The sequence below is a fragment of the Sarcophilus harrisii genome, chromosome 3 (genome assembly GCF_902635505.1).
Source record: "Sarcophilus harrisii chromosome 3, mSarHar1.11, whole genome shotgun sequence".
Lineage (NCBI taxonomy): Eukaryota > Metazoa > Chordata > Mammalia > Dasyuromorphia > Dasyuridae > Sarcophilus > Sarcophilus harrisii.
In genome coordinates, this window is record NC_045428.1 from 6,223,830 (window position 1) to 6,246,250 (window position 22,421).

General features: G+C 43.8%; 1 protein-coding gene across 1 annotated transcript; it reads left to right on the plus strand.

Annotated features, from left to right (window-relative positions):
* Nucleotides 1-238: 238 nt before the first annotated feature.
* On the plus strand, nucleotides 239-22,314 carry CLDN1 (claudin 1). Its single transcript, XM_031957428.1, has 4 exons — nucleotides 239-768; nucleotides 16,119-16,283; nucleotides 19,452-19,536; nucleotides 22,103-22,314. The coding sequence occupies exons 1-4, from the start codon at nucleotides 546-548 to the stop codon at nucleotides 22,263-22,265; spliced, it is 636 nt and encodes a 211-aa protein (XP_031813288.1). The 5' UTR covers nucleotides 239-545; the 3' UTR covers nucleotides 22,266-22,314.
* The last annotated feature ends 107 nt before the right edge of the window (nucleotides 22,315-22,421 follow it).

The following is a 22,421-nucleotide window of genomic DNA, read 5'->3' on the forward strand; positions in this document are numbered from 1 at the left end:
ACCTTCCAGGAAGTAAGGTTGGGAGCCCCGGAGCGTCCCTGGGGGCCTGGGCGGGGGCGCGACGGGCCGGGCCGGTCCCCAGCGGGAGCTTTCCGCTGGTGGCAGCCGAGCATACTTGTGGGGCTACGTGGCCGCCTCGGGGGGGGGGGGGAGCAGGTGACTCTCGCCCTCTCTGTCCCTCTTTCTCTGGCGAGCTCACTTTCCCCCACTCCCGGAGGAGACAGCTCAGAGCGGGGAGTTCCCACCAAAGCGCTCGGGCTGGGCCGGGAGGCGGGGCCCATTTAAATCTGGGGCCGCGCGGGGGAGGTGTCTCAGTGCAGGTGCCCTCGGAGCCCGCGGCGGCCGCTTCCCCAGCGCAGCAGCCCCGGCAGGAGCGCCCCCCTCCCCGCCGCCCCTCCGAAGCCCCGCTCGGGAGCCATCGCCTCGGAGGCGGCGGCCGCGGCCCCTTCCCCATCCCCGCCGCCTTTCCTTCGGCCCGCGGCCCGACGGGGCGGGAGTTGAGCGCCCGGGAGCGAGCGAGGCGGGGAGGCCGGCCGGCCGCCAGCATGGCCAACGCGGGGCTGCAGCTGCTGGGCTTCATCCTGGCCTTCCTGGGCTGGATCGGGACCATCGTGAGCACGGCCATGCCCCAGTGGAAGATCTCCTCCTACGCGGGGGACAACATCGTGACGGCCCAGGCCATCTACGAGGGCCTCTGGATGTCGTGCGTGTCCCAGAGCACGGGCCAGATCCAGTGCAAGGTGTTCGACTCGCTGCTGAACCTGAGCAGTAAGTGCGGGGCCGCGGGGCCGGCGGGGCGGGCGGGCGGGGCGGGCGGCGTCGGGCCTCCCTCCCTCCCTCCCTCCGGCGGCGCCCGGGGCTGGGTTTGGGAATCTGGGGAGGGCCGGGCAGGAGCCGTCGGGGGGAGCGCCGCCGAAGTTAGCTCCGGGCCCCTGTGGGGCTCTGGCGGAGCCCGGTGCCTACACTTTTCTTTTTCCCGTCTGCCCTATATTGAACCTCAGTTTCCCCACCTGCAAAAGGAGGGATTGGACTGCAGGGTGAGCCCTGGCGGCTCCCGGGACTCCGGCACCTTTGGGGCCCGTGAGTGAAGGCCCCCAAGGTGGGAGATTTCCGGGCACGAGCTCCTCAGCTTGAATAGGCCTTTGTCTCGGCCCTCCGCCGGCTTTGGGCTCTGGGGGGCGGCTGATTCCAGGTCTCTTTGCCAGTTAAAAGGGAGGGGACACACCTGGCATTTTATTTCCGTCCGAATTCGGGTCAAGTCTGAGGGTTTAGCCGAAGTCTCCACCGGGAGGGTCCAGATTCGGGTGGGAAATGGGGGAGAGGTGAGGGGCTGCTCAAAGAGCTTCCCACCTTAGTTTCAGGGAGCTCCGTTGTAACCTGAGCCAGACGGCCCACAGGGAAGGGGACTTCCGTTTTCCATCCAATTCTAATTCATTTCCTGAGTCCACACCGTGCTCACACCTTCGATTTGAAAGGGATGTCTGACAATGGGCACATTTAGCTTGTGGAGTTGAGGGGAGGGAAAGGGGAGCCCCTTCCGGAGCAAGCAGACAAGTGTGGATTCTTCAGGGTGTGCTGCTGTGCTGAAGGGGGGCTGTTTACTGGACAATCCCTCCCCCCCCTTTCCTAGCAAGAAGCGAAGAGGTGCGAGGGGAGGGAAGCCGGGCACTTCTGTCTGCCCCGGAATTTCCATTGCCCCCAGTAGCTCCGAGTCATTGCTTGAGAATGCCCACTGAGCCACCAGCCTCATTTTATGGGAACTGGGTGTAATGGCCTCTGTGTGCACCTGCAGAAAGGTGCCATAGATCTGCCCTCTCTGAGCAGCTCTGGGGCTGGCCTGCCACCCACCCTATCCTGAGGGCCGCCTCCAACAAGCTTCAGGAGTTGCTCTGGCTCAAACCTCCTGATTAATTGGAAGCCTCTCCCTGTAATGAATCCTCCCTCCTTTTAATGACTAGGTCACTGCCCTTTGCCTCCAGAAAAGGAGCAACTTTCATAGTTTTGGTGAGACTGTGGTGAAGGTGGAGTTAGGAAGTTCGGCTTCAGATCCTTGTTCAGGCAATTATTAGCTGTTTGATCCTAGAGAAATCCCCTTGCCTCCCTGAGTTGGGGTTTTGTCATTGATAAATGGAAATATGTATAACAAGAGCATCTTCCTCTTAGGATTTATCCATATGGATTCCTGCAGAGAGAACAGCTGCTTTGTATTTTTGTTTTTTTGTTTGTTTGTTTCTTTTTTGTTTGTTTTTTTTAAGTAAACTAAGATCCAGGAAAAGTAAGGGGCCTGGCCTAGAGGGTCACCAGCTAATGTGAAAAGTAGAATTTGACTAGGTGGTCTGATTTCAGATATGAAGCTCCAAATGATGGTAGTAATATGTGTGTGTGTGTGTGTGTGTGTGTGTGTGTGTGTGTGGTTATATATCTATACACAAATACATGACTAGATATACACCCAACTCACTGGCAAGTGGAGACATTACTGTCCGGATGTCAAAGGTCCTCTTCCAGAATGAAGGACAAATAGCAGCACAAATGTATACATATATACATCAATAAATATACATATACATACATATGTATATGTAAATTAGCAAACCTTAGCAAATGTGTAAATGTCAGCGTACCTATCATATGTCACCTTAGAACACACATGCAGCCATTAAACTGAGGAGCCCATCTCAGGGCCCCGATGGGGGCTTTTGTCCTGTTCTGTTTCCTTCTCCCAGAACTATGTCTCCATCCCATGGATGCAGTGTGCTTTCCACCTCTCCTTTGGGTCTCTGCCTTTGATTTTGCCAAGTGCTCGTCAGCAGTCTAGAGCTTGGGTAATTATACAGTGGCTTCTGCCTGGCAGTGCAGAACCTGGCTTTTAGATCCCACAGATACGTGAGAACTGGCCCCTTTGGTCTCCGAGACGAAAGAGTAGAGCGATGAGCGTCTGCCTTTTCAAACGCCAGCAGACAGGTGCTCTCTGATTCATCATAGCAGGTCTTTCTGAAGGCACCTGTTGCTGATTTGACGTGTCTATTTTCTCAAGTTTTTCTCTGAAGTGTTTAATAAGTAAGTTTTCAAAAGCAGAAGCAATTAGTCACGCGCGCGCGTGTGTGTGTGTGTGTGTGTGTGTGTGTGTGAGAGAGAGAGAGAGAGAGAGAGAGAGAGAGAGAGAGAGAGAAAGAGAGAGATTCAACCATTCTCAGAATGTTTCTAAATACATAAAATACAGAGGATTAAAAGAAACCCAGTTAAAGTTATTCAGATAATTCTAAAAAGAATTCTCAGACCCCAGGTTAAGGATCCCTGATGTAAGTGGATTTCATTTAAGTTTTAACTGAACTATGGTGCAGCAAAGTGCGGCTGTGAAAGCCTTGGGATCTGAATACAGTTGGGGGGTGAGGTTGAACTGGAGGTGCACCAGGGCCTGTCTCCAACATTACTAGCTATGAAACACTGAGTCAGTTCTTGCCCCCTCTCCTCTTCCCAATCCTACTTTCTCCATATGTAGAATGGGGTAAAATTGCTCTCTACCTGTCCTTCCAGTCTTGAGTTTGATTGCTAGTGTCTCTCTGAATTAACTTTTGAGTGTTCGGTTATTCTTGTTAATGGATGTTATAGAAAGATGGAAAGCAGTTGAGACTTACATAGGTTCATCTTTCCCTCCCCTATTTTTGGATGACCACCCTCATTCTCCCCAGAATAAAATGTTGGCTATTTCCAAGGATTGGACATGATGTATAGGAGACTCTCCAAGTTGGAAGCTGATTCCAAAGGAAGGGAGCCTCCTTCAACTCCCAAGACTTTTGTCCCTTCCTCTCTCTGAGGTATCCAATGCCATTAGATAAGACTATTTGTCTCTAAGTTACTTTACCTGGGGATGGCAACATCACCTACTGTCCCAGATAACGCTCTGTGTCCATGATTCATTGGGAAATGTGGGTTCAGATCCCTAATATGTAGAATGGAAAAAAGGCCATTTTTCTACCAGTAACTGGCTGAGCTCCTGATGAAATGGGTCATGTATAGGCTAATGCTTCCACAAGAGCTGTGAATCCTCTAGACCATAGCTTTCCTGAACTTTAGAAGGAGTTTTAGCCATCACCCAAGGTGCAGGGCATCCTCATAAACTCCAGGTTTGGGAGTCAACCCTGAGTAGAGAACACTTCCAATGCCCCCCACTAGGATCCCATGTTGGTACATGATCTCATGTCAGTATTAATTGTTTTCTCTTCATTATGAGGAAAAAAGGAAATGAATTAGGAGCTAAAGTTGTCACTTCTGCTTTGGTGGGGCCGTTGAAACTCCTGATATTTAAGCAGAAACTCTTTTTGCTGGAATTGGTGCTCCGAGACTTCACTGTCTCTAAGCTAGGGACAAAGGAGAGGATCACATCTACTGGATACCATGTAAAGGCAAATTTGCCTTTTTCTTTGTAGGAATCTTTGTAGGTTCTTTATTAGGCTTCACTGATGCTACAGAAGCTAGTCTTCAGTAATTAAAATCAAGAGTAAGCTCCCAGTTCCAGAGCTCTGTAGACATTTTTCTCCATTGGAAAAAAAGGAGGGATTTCTATGGAGTAGGGAAAAAAAGTATTTTAATCTGGCACGTAATAGATAAGTTGATAAATATGATGATTGAGTCTTTCAAGCCATCTTAACTCTTGAGGAGGAGATGCAGGAATCTTTTGTTAGATCAACGTTCACTTGATAGCAAAGTCTCAAACTAATATTTCCCCACTTAAGAAGATAGATTAGCTATTGACATATTCCTGTAGAGCCCTGTCTTGGATTGGGAGCCTCCATCTTGGCCTGTTTAATAGAAAGCTTCCTCTTTGGGTTTAACCTGTTCTTTGTGAATGCACATGAGTGGGTGTGCTTAGAACACATCGGTGTGGGTAGTAGAGTTTCACAAAAGCTCCTTCTTACCATGACATCAGACCCAGCTCTGGTCTGACCAGTACTTTTCCTAGTTTACCTTTCAAAGCAGCCCGGTCAAGGGGAAAAGACATAATTCTAGATTCCATTTTGGATTGTTGGATGGTTCACATCTAAATGCTACGTTGTCACAGGATCAAAGATTCAGCTGTGGAAGGGATCCTAACATTTATCTAGGCTCACACTCTGGGGAAACCGAGGCTCAGAGAATAACTTGTCCAACATCACACAGGGATTAGAATTAGAACCAGGTTCTGTTAACTGCAGAGCACCACACCAGTCTTGGAGTCTCATCCAAGTCTTTGTTTTCAGACCAGAGCTATTTGACGAAGAGATCTGTCATCCTTGATTTCCATGCTTAGAACAAAGAAAAAGTAGCAGGATGGTGTAGTCTCTGAGGTAGAGAAAAAGTTACAGGAGAGGAAGGAGACCTGATTGAGAAACAACTGCTTTCTCCACGTCTAGCTCTGAAGAGGTGGATGGAATAAAAGGGAAAAGGGAGTGGTAGAGCAAAATGCATGGAATGCTGGCTTTTGTGTCAGAAAAACTTAGATTGAGATCTCCCCCTGTGTTTAAGTCACTTTGCCTCTGAGCGTCTCAAGAAGCTTCCTAAGATCTATCTCCTGAGTCCCCCATGTGTGTTTTGGAAGAGGGATTTCCCACAGCAAGAGTACCTTGAACTGATTCGGTTCTAAATCCTTTGAGTGGACAGTGAGCATGAATGCTGTAAGGGTACTAGTTTCAGCCATGATCATTAAGATCTGCCCCAATGAAGAAAGGAACCTGGATCAGTGAAATCACAACCCTGTCGGCAGATTGGTTTTTGCACTTCCTGAAAAATGGTTTCCCATCCCACTTCCTCCCTCCCCATTTAAGGCACTTACTGACTTGGAAGATTTCCCCTCTATCTTGCTCATGGCCACATCTAGCAATGAGACCAAAAGGTTCTTGAGTCATTCTTCTTGTAGGCTTTAGCAAAAGTAGGTCTCGGGAAACCAGCATTAATCCATGTAAAATTTTGGATTATACAAAGTCCCATTTGTGATGGGCGAATTGGCCTTTGAGAAGTAAGGACCACCTTTAATTGTGACTTGAACTTAAATATTGTACATTCTACTGAATGTTCATATCCACCTCACCTTTGTATCCTGAGTTAAAACTCCTGAAGTTTAATCTTAAATATCCCTGTGCTCAGCTTTCTGAACTTGCTTTATCACTTTTATTTTTATTTTGATAGGAGTACTTAATACATTATTTTTTCTTTTAGTTGTTACTCTTTTAAAGACTTTTCTTCTTTCTTTCAAACTAACCAGCACAACAAATCTGTCTTTAGGTTAGAGGTACAAAGAACTGGTTCCATTCATCTTTGACCTGGAGATCCTTAGTCCATATGGAGGCCAGATCAATAGTTCTCTGAAGCTGACGTTGTCTGACATCTGCAGAGTGACCTGGGACAAACACAGCTTAGATGACAGTCAGGCTTCCCTAGGGCAGCTGGCCCCAATGATTACGAAGGCCTTTATTAAGAACCTATGAATCCCTTTCTTCATTTATGGTTCCTCATCAGAACATGAAGACAAACTCAAAAACCTTCAGCTGTCAAGAAGCTTGTATGAGTAAATACAAGATGATCAGTAAATATAATACAGTTTGAAAAATGAAAATTCGGACCCTCAGAGTTCTCTTTCTCAGGCAATTGGGGTTAAGTGTCTTATCCAGGGTCACAAAGCTAGTAAGTGTTAAGTATCTGAGGCTGGATTTGAATTCAGGTCCTCTTGACTTGAGGACAATGCTTTAGCCACTGTGCCATTGATATTTTCATCTTTGTTATTGTTGTTTGTCCTATATTTTTTTCACTTTTTATTTTATTTTTTTATTAAAGATTTTTATTCTCAGAACTTAGATAATTTTTCAACATTGACCTCTGCAAAACTTTGCATTCCCATTTCCTCCCCTTTTTTCCCCACCCTCTCCCCTAGATGACAAGTAATCCAATATATGTTAAATATGGTAAAAATATGTTAAATCCAATATATGCATATATATTTATACAGTTACCTTGCTGCAAAAGAAAAATCAGTTCAAAAAGGGAAAAATATAAAAATAAAGGAAAAAAATAAAATGAGAGCAAACAACAACAAACAACAAATGCTATGTTGAGATCCACACTCAGTTCCCACAATCCTCTCACTGGGTATAAATGGCTGTCTTCATCACAAGATCATTTGTCCTCCATTCTTGAAGAGGACCATGACATCAGAAGGTGATATGAATTTCTGTTTGACAGAGGAAAGACTGCAAAATCGCCAACCTAACTTTTTTTTTCATTTGAAACCGTCTGGGTCCAGTGGAGAGATATAGATCAGGACTTTGGGAAATGGACCTGCCTACAGTGGGAGACCTTGTCCTTTTTAAGCCGTGGTCTTTTACAAGTCTCAGTTTGATCAAGGCAACATGAAATCACTAATTTGTGTATGTTAGGAAGAAATGGGGTAAAGAATAGTCTCTTTTACCTAGTCAAAAAAAATCAATCTTCTAAGGGAAGACCCTGAAGCTGAAAGAGAAACTATTGCTACTTACATTCAAGCAGAGCCTATGAGGCGCAAAGTATAACCAAATGGGGCTTGATCTAGACCCATTGTTGATCAATCTATGAGAGCCAGAATACTTTAGGTTTAAATGTAAAGGTATACACAGTTTGAGAACCCTTTGGGCATTATTCCAGATTTGTTCTCCAGAATAATTGGATCAGTTCCCAACTCCATCAATGGTTCTTGATTTTAAAGAACAATAAATGGGCAGGTGAGTGATGGAGTCATAGGTTTGAATCCTGGGGCTCTTATTTGAGCTGAACCAAGACATGTAACTCCTCTGGTTCTCAGGTTTTTTTTAATCTATTAAATGGAGAAAGGGAGACTAGATTTACTCTGTCTTTTCCAGTTCTAAATTCTATAATTGTAGAATCTCAGAATAGGAAACTTCCAAACTATCACATTCAGACTATAATGATGTGGGAATTCCTACTGACATACCTTTCACAAAGTGGTAGCCAAGGACTTTTTAATGAAGTGCTGGTCCCCTGGACCGGAAAAGACTCCTGTTGTGAATGACTTAAGCAATGACCACCTAGGCTTTGTTTAAATGCCCTCCATGAAGGAGAACTCTCTATCTCTCTCAAGTGACTCACTCTCCTGTGAATTGTTCTAATCGTTGGAAAGGTGCTTTCCCTCCCCCACCTTGTCTTCAAATCTAAATTCTTCTCTTTGAAACCATCCCCCAACTCCCTATTGTTCCTCATTCTGCCCTGGGAAACCTAGACTGTAATTGCTCTTCCCTGAATAACCTTTCAAGTCTTTGAAGAGAGCTTTCACTGATCCTATCTCCCAGCTCTTGCCCAAGACTTCCTATATCCAAGTTAAACATTCCCAGGATCTTTAGCCAATCTAGAAATGGATTGGCCTGAAGATTCTTAGCTATATTGTTTTTCGTCTTTTGAAGGCTCCCCCTCTTATCCATGATCTTCCTGAAAACTGAATGAAGTCTGTTGCTAAATGGGTGATCCTATGAGAGACTCAAGACCACAAGCCTAAAATTAGGACAAAAATAATGAACTTTCTATATAGAAGGTTCATTTCTGCTGCCCCCATTCCCCCTGTCCCCCCCACACCACTCCATGCATTTGCTACTAAATAATCTTCTCCAGGGATGAACTCTGTAGAGAAGTGTCCCTCCAATTTCCTCTCTGCCCATCCTTTTATTGAGCCTTTATCTTTTAAAGGGACTTCGTCCTTGGAATTCGCTGGATCATTTAAGCCCATCATGATGAATGCAGGTCAAAAAGCACTATATTTTTCTATCTAATAGAAATCCCCAACTTAAAATTTCTGATGGAATTATAAATCCTGAAACCACTGAAGTGTCTGGTTAAATCTTATCTTTTATGTCACCATATCCTGGTGCCTACAACAGCATGGGTTGAGGAAGTACCTTTTCCATGCAAGAACATATATGGCCAGGGTTGGAGATATCTATTATTCCTGAATCTTGATTCTGCACATAAAATTTTAGAATATTAATTAGAAGTTTGTTTGTTTGTTTTTTTAGTCTAAAGAAAAAAATATAGACTTTGAAGTCACTGATATTAAATTTCCAGCTCAGGAACAGTCCACAGTCCAGATTGAAAAAGAATTTAGGATCTCCCCATCACATCCCTCAGTTTACAGCCTAAGAGTTTACACTCACCTTTTGTTAAATAGCACTTTGTAGAAGTTTTCATCTATTTTCTTTATTCTTGAAGTTTCTCTTTTGATAAAACTCGGGGCCTGTGAATTAAAAGCTGCACCAGTATCAGTCCAATAGCCACACCTGAGACCATTCTAATCCTACACTATGACCTTGAGTAGGGCTAATTCCGAGCAGACAGACTCCACATTACAGGTGACATTTCCCTGTTCAGAGAATCCTTTTGACAATTAGTTGAATAGAGGACATGGTGGGAGGATAGAGATTTTCATTTCTGTTCAGAAAACATTGAAATTATTGAGAAGAATTTAGTCTTTGCCCTCAAGAAGTCTTAGAAATGAGGTCACCCACCCTTCATTAAGGATCTCAAAGCTGAAAGGGACCTTGGCTAGCATTTTGTGAAAGGTTACATCAATAGGAATCACCACATCAATGCACCTGATGAATGGCCATGGTCTAGCCTCTTCTTGAAAGCTTCCCACAATGGGAAGCCCATGATGAGCTAATGGAGCTTATCATTAGGAAGTTTTATATTGAGCACATGTTACCCTCTTTTTAGCTTCCACCCATAGCTCCTATCTCTATTTGATAGGAGCAAGTAAACACAAATCTAAACCCTCTTCCAGGAGACAGTTCTTCAAATAATTGACTATAATCCTCCCTTAATACTCTTCCTTTCCCTTGCTTTCCCATTTCTTCCCTTACTTTCCCTCTCCAGTGCTTTATTTTCATTTAAGCAAGTTGGCAGAGTCAGTTTTAGATAACCAAGAAAGGGCACTATGTTAGACATCAAAGGATCCTGGGATCTGTTCTGGCTCTAGAAAGAAATAATATATATATATATATATATATATATATATATATATATGTTCTGTACACCTAAAAGTACTGTGTAAATGTTAGTTTTTATTATTACTGCTTACTACATAATTTGGGCAGAATTATCTAACTTCTTTGGATTTCTGGGTACTCATTAAATGATAGGATTGGAATATATGATCTCTGATTTCTTATCTCTCTGATTATCATTCTTTCCTCAAAGTTTATAGGACACTGTGCCTGTATTTCTCCTTTCATCCTCCCACACTGGATTATATTTATCAGCGTATGGGCCACCATGCACCACTCCTGCCATATAAATTCCATGAGGGCAGAGGATATTTCAAATTTGTCCTTATGTCCCAAATATAGAGCATAATTTTCTGCACTTAGTTGGTGCTTAATAAATGTTTATTTAATTGATTGGGCCTGATTCTTCAAACTTTATTTATAAAGATTTTAAAAGATTAATGAGTTGGGGGAGAAGGTTAAGTCAGTAACCAAGTCAATTTTCTACACTTAGTTGGTGCTAAATAAATGTTTATCTAATTGAATTGGGTCTGATACCTCAAACTTTATTTATAAAGATTTTAAAAGACCAATGATTTGGAGAAGATTAAGTCAGTAACCACTTAAAGCTAAGCATTGGGGCTACAATGAAATAGGCAAAAAGCCAGTTCCTGTTCTCAAGGCACTCACAGCATGACAGGAACGCAATACAAAAACAACCATGGCCAGACATGATTTATGCGATATCGGTGGCCATAGATTAATATTCATTGTTTCCGGCTGAGGTCCACCATAGGCCAAAAGTCTCCTGATCAGTTCCTGGCTGGCTGTATGCGGGTGGCCTGATCCCCAAGAGCCTGACTCACAATGGGGAAGGAAGAGAGACTCCAAAGACAGCTCCCATTGTGGAATGCTTTGAATAGAGCTCCGGGTGCTCCAGCCTGTTGGGCTAGTCTTGACTGTTTGCCCTGGAGGAGAGGACCAGACTAAACTCCCTTAATCAATGTGTTGTGTCCATTTCAGGATCTGCAACTAGTGAGAGAGAAAGAAAGCACCAATGATAATTATTATTTTGATATTGATAGATAGAATATATATATATATATATATATATTTAAGTTTTGCAAAGTGCTTTCCAAATGTCTTTTCTTGTCCTCCCAACAATCCTGAGAGAACGGATTCTGCTATTCTTATCTTCATATTACATAAAGGTATGTTAATAATATATCACAAATATATTAAATAAATTTAATAAAGACGCCTTAATGTGACCAGGATCCCTTGGCTAGCAGGTATCTTGCTAGATTTTGGATTCCGGTCTTCCTAAGCTCTATCCCCACACCACCTTCCAAATGGACTGCCTTGTCCAAGAACGCAGTTATGGCGCATGGTTGAGAAGGGCTGGGGTTTGCAGACCAGCCAGCTTCCATATGCACACAGGGAGATCAGAGTAATCAGGAGGAGAACTGGAGTTTGGGAAGCTTCGAGGCAGCAGAATGCAGAAGGAACGAATGCCTTTTTATATGGGGCCAGATGGGTGGTTGGGCAAAGGGAGAAAGTGGTCAATGACGGATGGACAAAAGGCCCAAACTCTTACTTTGTTTGGTGTTGGCTCGTCCACCTGAAGTCACGGATGTGATTGCTTAAGGACATGGTGGGGCAGCTTTCCTGAGGAGGAGACACTGTCATAGTGTGGGAAAAGGGCGTCAGCTGCTCTTCGGGGCTCACCTAGGTCTTTTTTTATTTTTATTTGTGCATTCTGGGCTTGGCAAGGTGCTGGACATAATCGAGCTTAACAAGTATTTCTTGGATTGAATTGTCTCTTAAATGCCAGACTTCCTATGTCTGGAGGCCACAGGGTGGAATAGATTGTTTGAGATTCCTTCCATCTGAGAAGCCATCCCTTGGCTACAAAATATTAAGGAAGTTGTGTGTGGTAGGGGGAAAAATATTCCGCAATGTATTTCCTTGTGAGGCTGATCTCCACTATCCTAGCAGTGGCCAATGGCAATTAGTACAGGAGCAAGAAATGATCTGCTTGGGTTTCCTGTCAGCGCCAGATCCTTTCTCCTTTCCTCGAGGTTATGAAGAAACCTTAGGTCCCAGATGTAATCGGATAGTCACATGACTGCGAGCTCTGGTTAAAAATAATGTGATGTTTCCTATAACGTAATGTTCATTTTCCCTCCATCTTGGGTCATCTAGTCCAAGAACCAATCCCTAACTTGAACAATAACTGTCTCTGTTCCAAGATTTCCTTTATAGGAAAGCTGACTTAATTTTTAAAAAATTATTTCTGTAAGGAAGGGGTTTCCTGATACTTTCAGGCTGACTGTGACTAGCTGATCTCCCAGGTGGGTCCTTTAATATTATTACAGAAGGGGAGGTCAGCCCTTTCTTGCGTCAAGGGCGCTAGAGTCAGGTGGGTCAATCTGCTCTGAAGCAAGGATATAGCCAAGAGGGACATGAAATAAGAAGGCATCGGTGGGTGGGGAGCTAGAACACCGGTGAAGTCCATATATCCATGAGGACACAGGTGAACTGAAGGACAGAGCAAGTGTTTTATGTGAAAATTCAATTTTATTGCAAAAAGAAGAATGTTAGGTAAAAAATGTCCCCATGATCAAACAAAGCATATGAAAGGAACCTTGACCTTAAAACTATAAAACAGATTTCTGGAATTTCCTTGAAATCCAAGTCTTCTATATGCACTAAGGGCGTTGGCTGTCCTTTCAGAACAAAATAAAGCAAAAAAAGGGGGAAGAGGGTACCGTCCTTAGGGATGCATAGGGATGCACAGAACAATTGAGAAAACTAAAGAATTACCAATATAATTTTCATTAAATCAATTTTCAACTTATTTCTTCTTTTATCAAGTCCACATTTTGCTTCATTCGATAGATTTTTAAAGAACTAAGAAAGGGAGAGTTAGGCACCAGCCCTGAAGTCAGGAGGACCTGAATTCAATCAACATTTCCTACCTGTGTGACCCTGGGCAAGTCAACCCTAATTATCTCAGCAAAAAGAAAGAAAGAAAGAAAGAAGGAAAAAAAAAAACTAAACATGAAAAAGTCTTCAACCCCTTTCTTAATTCACCAGTTGTTAAGATAATAAGAGGCCCCGAGTGAACCATTTTATCTTTCTATCTGTTTCTTTAAACACTCTGGCTTAAGTAGCAGGTTCCAGAAATGCATTCCATAGGTGCTTTTCTGCCTTGCTTGTGCTTTTGGAGCTATGTTTTCAGGGAGGTGGAGAGAGATGGGGATCAATCATGACACCATGGGGAGGTGTGGTCTGGTGAAATTAGTAGGTCTTTGCTGACTCAGATTTCGAATTATAGTCCGTATCTGAAAGGACTACAGTAACAGTGAGATGATCGTGTCAAGTGCCTGCTTTGTATCCTATATATAGATTTTGAATTGGAAAAAAAAATCAGAATCCGTGTTAAATTGGAAAAAAACAACTCAAAACCCATATATGGCCAGAAGGACCTGGATTTTAAAATTGGACTTTCCCTCATGATGCTATCAGTGTTTTCTTTTGATTCAGAGTAAAAGTGGCCCAGGCCGGGGACCTTGGACTAAGGTACACAGCCCAGTTCTAAGCCCCAAACTCCAGGCTGGCACTCTAGCCACATGGAAGGAAGGCTGCTGACTTCAAAGTGGGATCCCTGGGGCTTTCTTGTCCTTGCCACAGTCTGGAGATGTTGACATGGTTGGGTGCCACGGAAAGCACTGTCTGGAGACAACAGGAATATCCACCCTTACCAAGCCTTTGGTCTCTGAACAGTGTGTCTGCCTCAGCCCAGCTCACGACCCGAAACGTGACTAGAACTTGTGTGTTGAGTTTCCTATGAGCTCCACGCAGATAATTAGCTGGGTTTCAAAAGTATTTCACAACACAGGGCAGGAAAACATCTTTGGTCTTGATGAAAAGGAGTTGCTGGCAATGTGTAGCATCAAAGCAGCACCTGTAGTAAATTTGGAGACCCAGAGACAGAGAGGCAGACACAGAATGCCTGTGTAGGTATACATGTGGAAAAGGAGGCATTTCATTATATATATTTTTTTATTTACAGTAGGGAGGGGAATGGGAGGGAGACAAAATAAGGACTTGCTTATGTGGGGGGAGGGACTTTTCATTTTTTTTATTAAAGCTTTTTATTTTCACCCTTGAAAAATCTCATGTTCCAAATTTCTTTCCTCTCCCTACTTGTCCCTTAGATGGAAAATAATCCAATATTTGTTAAATATGTGCAATTCTTCTATACATAATTCCACAATTATCATGCTGCACAAGAAAAATCAGATCAAAAAGGACAAATAAATGAGAAAAAAAATGCAAGCAAACAACAAGAAAAAGAGTGAAAATTCTATGTTTTGTTCCACACTCAGAGATTATTCATTTAAAAAAAAAAAGGAAAGAAATGTGAACTATTACCAGAGTTGTACTTTGGAGTTTGGGGGTTAGCAGATTCAGTTGTGGGGGACAGGGATAACGGAAAAGGAAGGAGGGAAGGGGAAGCAGTGTTGGGATTATGGTATACAGGACAGCTCAGTCTCTGATTTGGTTATTCAAGGGGTTAAGGACAGTTGTCCTGTGCAACACAAACCTGTGGAGCACCAAGATTGGAGATAAGCAGACTGCATTTGGCACAGGGCGCACGTACCCTGTATGGCAGCCAGGGCCAGGCTCAACTGCCCTCAGCCCATTGCCAGCTCTGTTCTTTACAATCTGCGTCAGAAATTCCCATGGCTAAAGGAAGAGGAAGGGACTGTCCTATTTTATTTCTTGGCAGGGTGGAAGACGCCCAACTAAGAAATCCTTTATTTCATCATTGTATAAACACCCCAATGGTTCTCTGATCTCATCAATGTGGGTCTTAGCCATCTCACTTGGTAGTGAACGTTATTGGGACTTTGAGGTTTAAGAGGCTTTGCGAGAATGTTTAGACCATCATTTCTTCTTTGAGGCTGGTCCGATGGGAACATCCCAGACGGGATGAGGAACTGAGTGGAATTGGGAATGGGCCAAGTGATTTCACTCATCCAATTCATCCTCCCTCCATACTTGCAGAAGCTTTTCCTTTAACTTTTCTTGATGAAACGGTTGATTGGCCTTTTTTCAAAGTCAGTAACCGAGGCATGGAAGCTCCCTCTTGGCCTTTAGACAAGGATGAAGCTGACATTTATTCTTCCAGCAGTGGCAGCTCGGGCCAGTCGGTGACTTCGCTGCTTTCCAAGCCTCCCAGACTTCTGAGCTTGCTTTGGCTCTAATGATATAAATTAGGCCTAGTCTCCAAAAGGTTGGCATTCAACATGCATGACACGTCCCTTAGCAACCTGAGCAAACATCCTTCCTGGATCAGAAACAGGGCTCCGGAGGGGGGGGGGGCAGGCCAGGCAGCTTCTCTCTGGAAATTAGACATACAGTGTGGCTTTGGTCTGTTTCTCCTACAAGTAACTTTTAAGATGGTAGTTCTAAGCCTATATGAAAAAAACTTTTATTTTAGAATAAAAATAATAACAGGCTTTCAGTGTTATCTCATTTGATCCTCTCAATGACCTTATGAGGCAGGTCACCTGGTTATTCCCATCTTACAGATGAAGAAAAACACTTGGAGATAGTGAGGGACTTACAGCTGGCATTGGAGGTGTTCCCAGTGCCAGAGCTGACTTCACCACCATTGCACCATGCTGCCCAGTCTGGCCAGGAGAGCTTCCCTCCACTCCCTCCTCACTTAGGATATAAACGTTATTTACTCTGAGCTCCGAGCCTTGAAGCGCTTCGTGACTGTCACCTCATTATTAGTCCTGTTCCTTTGGGAGCTTTCTAGTTCTCACGAGCCTGTTGCCAAGTGTGATTAATGGGCATCAAGTAGTTGCCTAATGCAAAGCTAAATTACAGGTTCCACTCATGACAATGATTTCTGGTTAATCACAGCATCTCTTGCTGATTCCTGAGCTCAGGGAGGCTTGGAGGAGCGGTTAAGGAGGGATTAGGCTTCACTCAGCTGATGCTATTAGACTTTCTGTTACTTTTCAGGGAGATCTCAGGTTTACTTCTCCCCTCTCTCCTCCCCCACCCCAATGCTGAAGGCTTTGTCCTTGGTCTTTCCAGGTACCCTTCAGGCCACCCGTGCTTTGATGGTCATCGGGATCATCGTGGGACTGATCGCCATCTTTGTGGCAACTGTGGGCATGAAATGTATGAAGTGCATGGAAGATGATGAGGTGCAAAAGATGCGAATGGCCGTCTTTGGGGGAGTGATCTTCCTTGTTTCAGGTAAGAATGTGACCTCCCACTTCCCCGCCTGCACATCCTCCCCTTCTGACGTCAGCCAGTCTGTCCTGTTGGCCGATCATGAATTGGCATTCCATCTCCCTCCTCCATGCCTTTGCCCACACCTGGAAGGCCCTGTCTCCTAACCAACGCTCCCCTAAATCCTGGGCTTCCTTTAAAGCTTGGAGGCACTTTAGAGATAGCCAAGTGAATAAAGGGATGGGCAGTGAGGCAAGAAGACCTGAATTTGAATCCTCCCTTAGATACTTAATAACTGCATGAGCCTCAACCAATCACTTAACATTCTCTGTGATTCCCTTTTCTCATCTATAAAATAGAGATAGCAAAAAGGTGCCCAGAGTAAGGAAGACTCATTTTGAGTCTTACTGGCTGTATGACCCTGGGCAAGTCATTTGATCCTGTTTACCTCAGTTTCCTCATTTATAAAATGAGCTAGAGAAGAAAATTGCAAATTACCCCAGTATCTTTGCCAAGAAAACCCCAAATGGGGTCACAAGAGTTGGACACGAGTATAAATGGCTTAACAGCAACAAAAAGCAGGGAGGATGACAGAATCCCTCTCAGAGCTGTTCTGAGGAGCAAACGAGATGACGTTCATAAAGCTCTTTGCCAGCCTTAAAGCACCGTGCTTGCACTGGCTGTTAGCATCAAGGTTTTCTGGGCCAGCCTCCAGTTGCCCTGTAATCCGTCTGGAAGTACAGAGTTCTCCTACTCTGAAACCCCAGCTCTCTGCACCACATTAGGAAGCTTTAGCCACGGAGAACAACAGGGAACATCCGAAGACTATGTTTTGTGGGACAGAGTAGAATTCTGTAGGGTATTAAAAAGCAATGGATCTAGACTGTCTCGTTTGGCCCTCAAAATAACTCGTAAGAGAGCTGTTGTGTCTTTTTATGCCTCTGGAAACAGAGAGGCTTAAGTGAAGGGCTCATGAAGGGCAGTGATGGTCAGATCAAGTGAGAGTGTTTTAAGGGTGGGAGAGATATGGGCATATTTATGGGCAGCATAAAAAGGACGCTGGTTAAGGAAATATTGAAGGTTAGCAAGAGTAGGGATGGTAGAAAGAGAATCTTCCAAGAAAGTGGAAGACACTTGTGCATGGAGTAGCAAGGAGAAAGTGCTAAGTTCATGAGGCAGTAGATCACAAGATCACAAGAAGTGAGTGACAGGAGACCAGGAGGAAGGCAAAACTGTCTTCTGGCTCCCATCCCAATTCTAGCCTTCCCCTCCCAACTAGACGTTTTGGCTACCATTTTACCACTTCCCACTTTTCCCCATTTCTCTTCTTCTATCTGGCTTCTTCCTCAACAGAAAGCTCGCTCTTTCTTTCCATTATCGCCATTGGCCACTTCATCACCAAAGTCCAAAGGCATTGTACCTTTGCTACTGTGGACAATTACTTGCCCTTCTTTTAATCCCTAGGTTTCATAGTCTTCTTCTGCCAAGATTTTCTAATATGCCTATTTCCCTTCCTCATTCTCTGCTGAGTTTTTCACTAGGTTGGATCTTGAGTTCTTGGCTTGATTCTCACTTCTTTCTTCAGGTTCTTTCCCATGTCTTTGACTAACACTAGCTGGGTGGTGGCTGGACCTGATGTAGAATGTTCCCAGTAAGGGGATTCCTTCTACCCCTATGGATCAATAATATAGAGTCTTAGAAAAACCCAAAGTCACCAAGGGGCTCAATGGCTTGCCCAGAGTCATGTAGACAATATAATCCAGGAATTCTTGTCTCTGAGGGCAACTGTGCCCTCAGTGCCCCATTCCCTCTGCCTGATGGCTCCCAGATCTGTATTTCTATCCCTGGACCCTCTTCCAAACTGGAAATCCAAATCTCCAGCTGCTCATAGGTTCTGCCTCAATGGATGGCCCATTGCCTTACCCTCTGCTGATCCAGAACAGCACATCTTATCTTTCTCCTCCACCCAAACTTCCTTCGGATTTGATCTTTTCATCCCCCCACTTCACTGGAGGTCTCCTGCTTTTGAAAGTTTCTGTTGTTCTGATTCTTTCTTCTCCTTTGTTAAGGAGCCAGTCATTTCCCAACTCCTTAAGTTAACTGTCCTAAAAGTCTCTGCCTTTCTACTTTTTTCTTTCTGCCTTCCATCACAATAGGACCTCATCACCATTTTTCTGGACTGTTGTGATGGACTTCTCAGTGGACTTCTTGTCTCTTCTCTGTTCTTTCCCATCCATCAACCTTCCTATGATTGCTCATAAATTGCCCTAATGTAAATTACCCTTATGTCATTGCTCAACACAAAGGTATTCAGTGGTTTCTCACTGCCCGATGGATAAAGTTTAGGTTTCTCTTTTCCATCAGTCTAGGGCCTCCACTTTCTGGATCCACCCTGTCTATCTCATTCTCCTCCCATCTAGTGAAACTGGACTACTTTCTGGCCCTCCCACTCACTCATGCCAAGGACATACCTTAAATTCTCACGGCATGCGTGCTTTGGCTTCCACTGTTCCATGTACTTTTTCTCTGCTCACTCATTGAATTCTTACTCCTCCTTTAAAAACTGCAAATCCTATAGGAAATCTTCACTTCTTTCTCCACCACTTCCTCTTCAGGATCTCGCTTTCTTTTCAGACTTTTGTAGATCTCATCTAAATTTCCATCTCCTCTAGGGCCTAGCAGTATATATGACAAACAGCTGGCACTAAATAAATGTTGATTTTAAAGAAAAATGTGCTCTCCTTTTCATTGGAATAAAGAAAAGATACTCATTTGCTTAATGAGAAAAAAACAATCAAGAACAACCAATTCAAATAGGGCAATTATTTGCTTAATCTACGTCAACTTTACAAGTTGGAATATAAGCCTTCCTTCCTTTTCAGTCTAACCCAGATCATTAAAGCCAGGGTCCCTCTGCAGTGTGTTGAGACATCACTGATCAAATAATGTAGGGAGATTAAGGGTTTTTTAAAGCACTTTTTGGCTGATTTTATCATTAACTCCTTAAATGACCTTGAACAAATAATTCCACTTTCATGCCTCGATTTCCCTTCTGTTCGATGATAATACCAAGAGAATAAAGACTATGGAAGTTGGAGAAGTAGATTGGGCTTAGATTAATTCTCAGAGTTCTGTCCTTATTAACCATTTTCTTTCTTTTCTTTCTTTCTTTTTTTTAATGAATTTCCACAGGTCTGGCTGTCTTGGTTGCCACAGCATGGTATGGAAATAGAGTTGCTCGAGAGTTCTATGACCCCATGACACCAGTCAATTCTAGGTAATGCCATTTTTTTCCCCCATCAAGGTCATGGTTTTCTGAGGTTTGCCTCTTGGTGTTCTATGGACACTAACTAAGTCTGTGCCTCCTCACTTTGCAACTGAGAGGCTGTAGATGACTATTTCCAACTTCCTAGCTCTTTGTAATTTGGCCTGTGATTAAATGTTAAAAGAAACACACGAAAAGCTTTCTGAGTAGAGAAAAATAGGCTGTAAAAAACCCTGATCCATCCCCTAGTCCAGGTTCCAAAGATGATGATTTCTGTTTGCCTTGCTCTGGTGTTGGAGACCATTAATAAAGACAGACAGTCACAATACCAGCCTGGCACCTTCAGCTTTGATGTACATTGTTTGATGTGCTTTTACAACATCTTGGCTGTTAATTATTACTAGCATGCCGTGGGAGATAAACATTAAATAGCAATTATCCCTTAGGTGACTGATAGAGCTTTATTCCCCATCTGACACTGAGAGAAAAACTGAACTCCCCAAATAGCTCATCTTGGATCCAGTTTGGAATAGCTGGGATCTAGACTGAAGTGGAAGACAGGGGCTAAATTTGAAAAGATTCATTGGGTTGATTCCGTAATATGCTAAGGTTCAATGTAAAGTTTTTTGCTTGGGTTCAAAAAGTTAACTTCATAGGAGAGAGACATGTTTAGTTAACAATTTATCTGAAAAACAGCAATCTGTGAGCAACACCTATATTGCCCAATGTTGCCACCAGATTTAAAAGCTACTGTGACCCTGGGTTTCCTTGAGGGCCATTTAAGGAATAATGAAGCAATGATCCCCTCTCTACCCTCCTCCAACTTCATCTCAAGGATAGTATTCAAAGAGCTGCCAAGTAAAGAAGCCATATGTGTGGTTCTGCTTGCCCCCAGAGAATAGAACCACAAACCATGGGGAGAGGTAGAGGTGGCTAAGAGACGAGTTTAGGTTTGGTGTTAGGACAAATTTCCTAACTATTAAAGACATCAGCAAGTGAGATAGGAGTCACTGGCTCCTTTATTGGAGAGCTTCCAACAGGGTAGCCAACCGTCACTTGTCAGGCTGGGATTTTTTTTTTTGGGAGGGGGTTCTTTTTCAGGGTTGGGTGGGATTAGTGGAACACCCCTGCCAGCTCTGAATCCTGTTGTTTTCTTGGTGAATCTCTCAGTTCTGGGGCTAAATATAGTCTTGTGAGTTTTAAAATTTTGATCTCTCATTAGTTTGACTCTTGAAAGTTAAAATGCCCAAAAAAGTTTAGTCATGGGGGTCAAAGACTCATGGCTCTGACTATTTGACCAAAGGTTGAGTCCATCCCTTCTATCTCTAAGAGATAGAAGTATCAATAAGTTACAGATGAAGGGCTAGAAAGGGACCACGATGGACATCCAGTCCAACTCGATGACTTTATAGACAAGGAAAGTGAGTTACGGAATGGGGAAAAGCATTGTCCGGAGTCTCAGAGGAAGCAAATAGTGCCCCTGGGATTCTAGGCCAGGTCTCCCCCCTCTAAAATCCAATATCTTCACTCCCATCTGTACTACTGGAATCCCTCGCATTATCCTTAGAGAACATGTAGCTCTCAAAGAGGAATAATCCCCAAAAGAGACCAGGTAGAACATTTCAGAAGCTCATGTCCATGCTCAGCTTAGCTTAGAATGGTTCATGTATTTATTTAAAAATGGCATGAATTAGTTAAAATGAATTATTTCAGAAATAAAGAAATACTATCCCATTTTTCTTTGCCCTGTTTGGAACCTCTCTGGTGTAGAGTTCTAATGGCTGAAGTCTAGGAAAGACACCAATGAACTAGAGTCTCCATAAGGAGGCAACCATAATGATGAAGGTGAGAGAGCCTTTTGTCTGAGCCAGAGGAGCATGTCCTGAAGGAAGTGGGGATGTTTAGCATAGAGAAGGAACAAGAGACAGGACCCAATACCTGCCTTCAGGTATTTGAAGGACAAACCCAGAAGAGATATTCCACTTGTTCTACTTGGCTCCAAAGGCCACAACCCAGTGTGATGGTGTCAAGTGGAGAAGGCACAAGAAGCCAACTTCTTGACAACAGAGCTGGGCCAAAGTGGAAGAGACTCCCTTGGGGTGTTTCCTTATTGAATGCTTTCTAGCAAAAACTGAATAATCACCTGCTGGGGCATGGATTGGCCCCCTAGTCATTGAGGTCCCTTCTGAAACCGAGATTTTACTCTCTTATGAAATTAGAATAGTCCACGGGATGCTCTTCAAAGCCCAAACTGACTGGGAACAATTTATCCTCTTACCACTTGCCCCCACCCCCCAAAGGGTTTTGCCCTTGCCAGAAGAAAAGTATGTTAGGTAGCACTGTGTAGTCTGGACCCTTGCCCTGGGAAGCTTTATTGGAGTGACTGAAGTCTTTACCCACATGAGTTTGGCTGGCCCGTTTCCCTCCAGAGATTGCTGAATTTCCCAAGTTTAAGATCCTAATGTTCACAGCAGGGGTTGGGCGGCAGAATTGGTGAGATTTTACACGGACAGCTAGTTGCTGTTGTCTCTGGCTCACGACTGGGTTTTTTCCTCTTCACTCCACCGCTTCCTCTTAGGTATGAGTTCGGGCAGGCTCTCTTCATCGGCTGGGCCGCAGCTTCCCTGTGCCTGCTGGGAGGTGCCCTCCTTTGCTGCTCCTGTCCCAAGAAAACAACCTCTTACCCAACTCCTCGCCCGTACCCGAAGACCACACCCTCCAGTGGAAAGGACTATGTGTAACAGAAAGAAAGAGCACACAGTGGCTTGAGGAGAAAAAAAAAAAAAGGACTTACTGTTTTTTGTTGTTTTTTCATTTTTTTAAAAGAAAATCACAAGGCGCTCAGACGTCCTGACTATGATATTCTACATTTTTGTATTAAAAAATGTATTTTTTTT

What these genes read in the sequence shown, in the direction of transcription:
- CLDN1 (XM_031957428.1), top strand. Translation starts at nt 546, where the DNA reads ATGGCCAACGCGGGGCTGCAGCTGCTGGGCTTCATCCTGGCCTTCCTG. An exon ending in CTCGCTGCTGAACCTGAGCA is followed by an intron (nt 769 to 16,118) that starts GTAAGTGCGGGG and finishes TGGTCTTTCCAG; the next exon opens with GTACCCTTCAGGCCACCCGT. An exon ending in AGTGATCTTCCTTGTTTCAG is followed by an intron (nt 16,284 to 19,451) that starts GTAAGAATGTGA and finishes GAATTTCCACAG; the next exon opens with GTCTGGCTGTCTTGGTTGCC.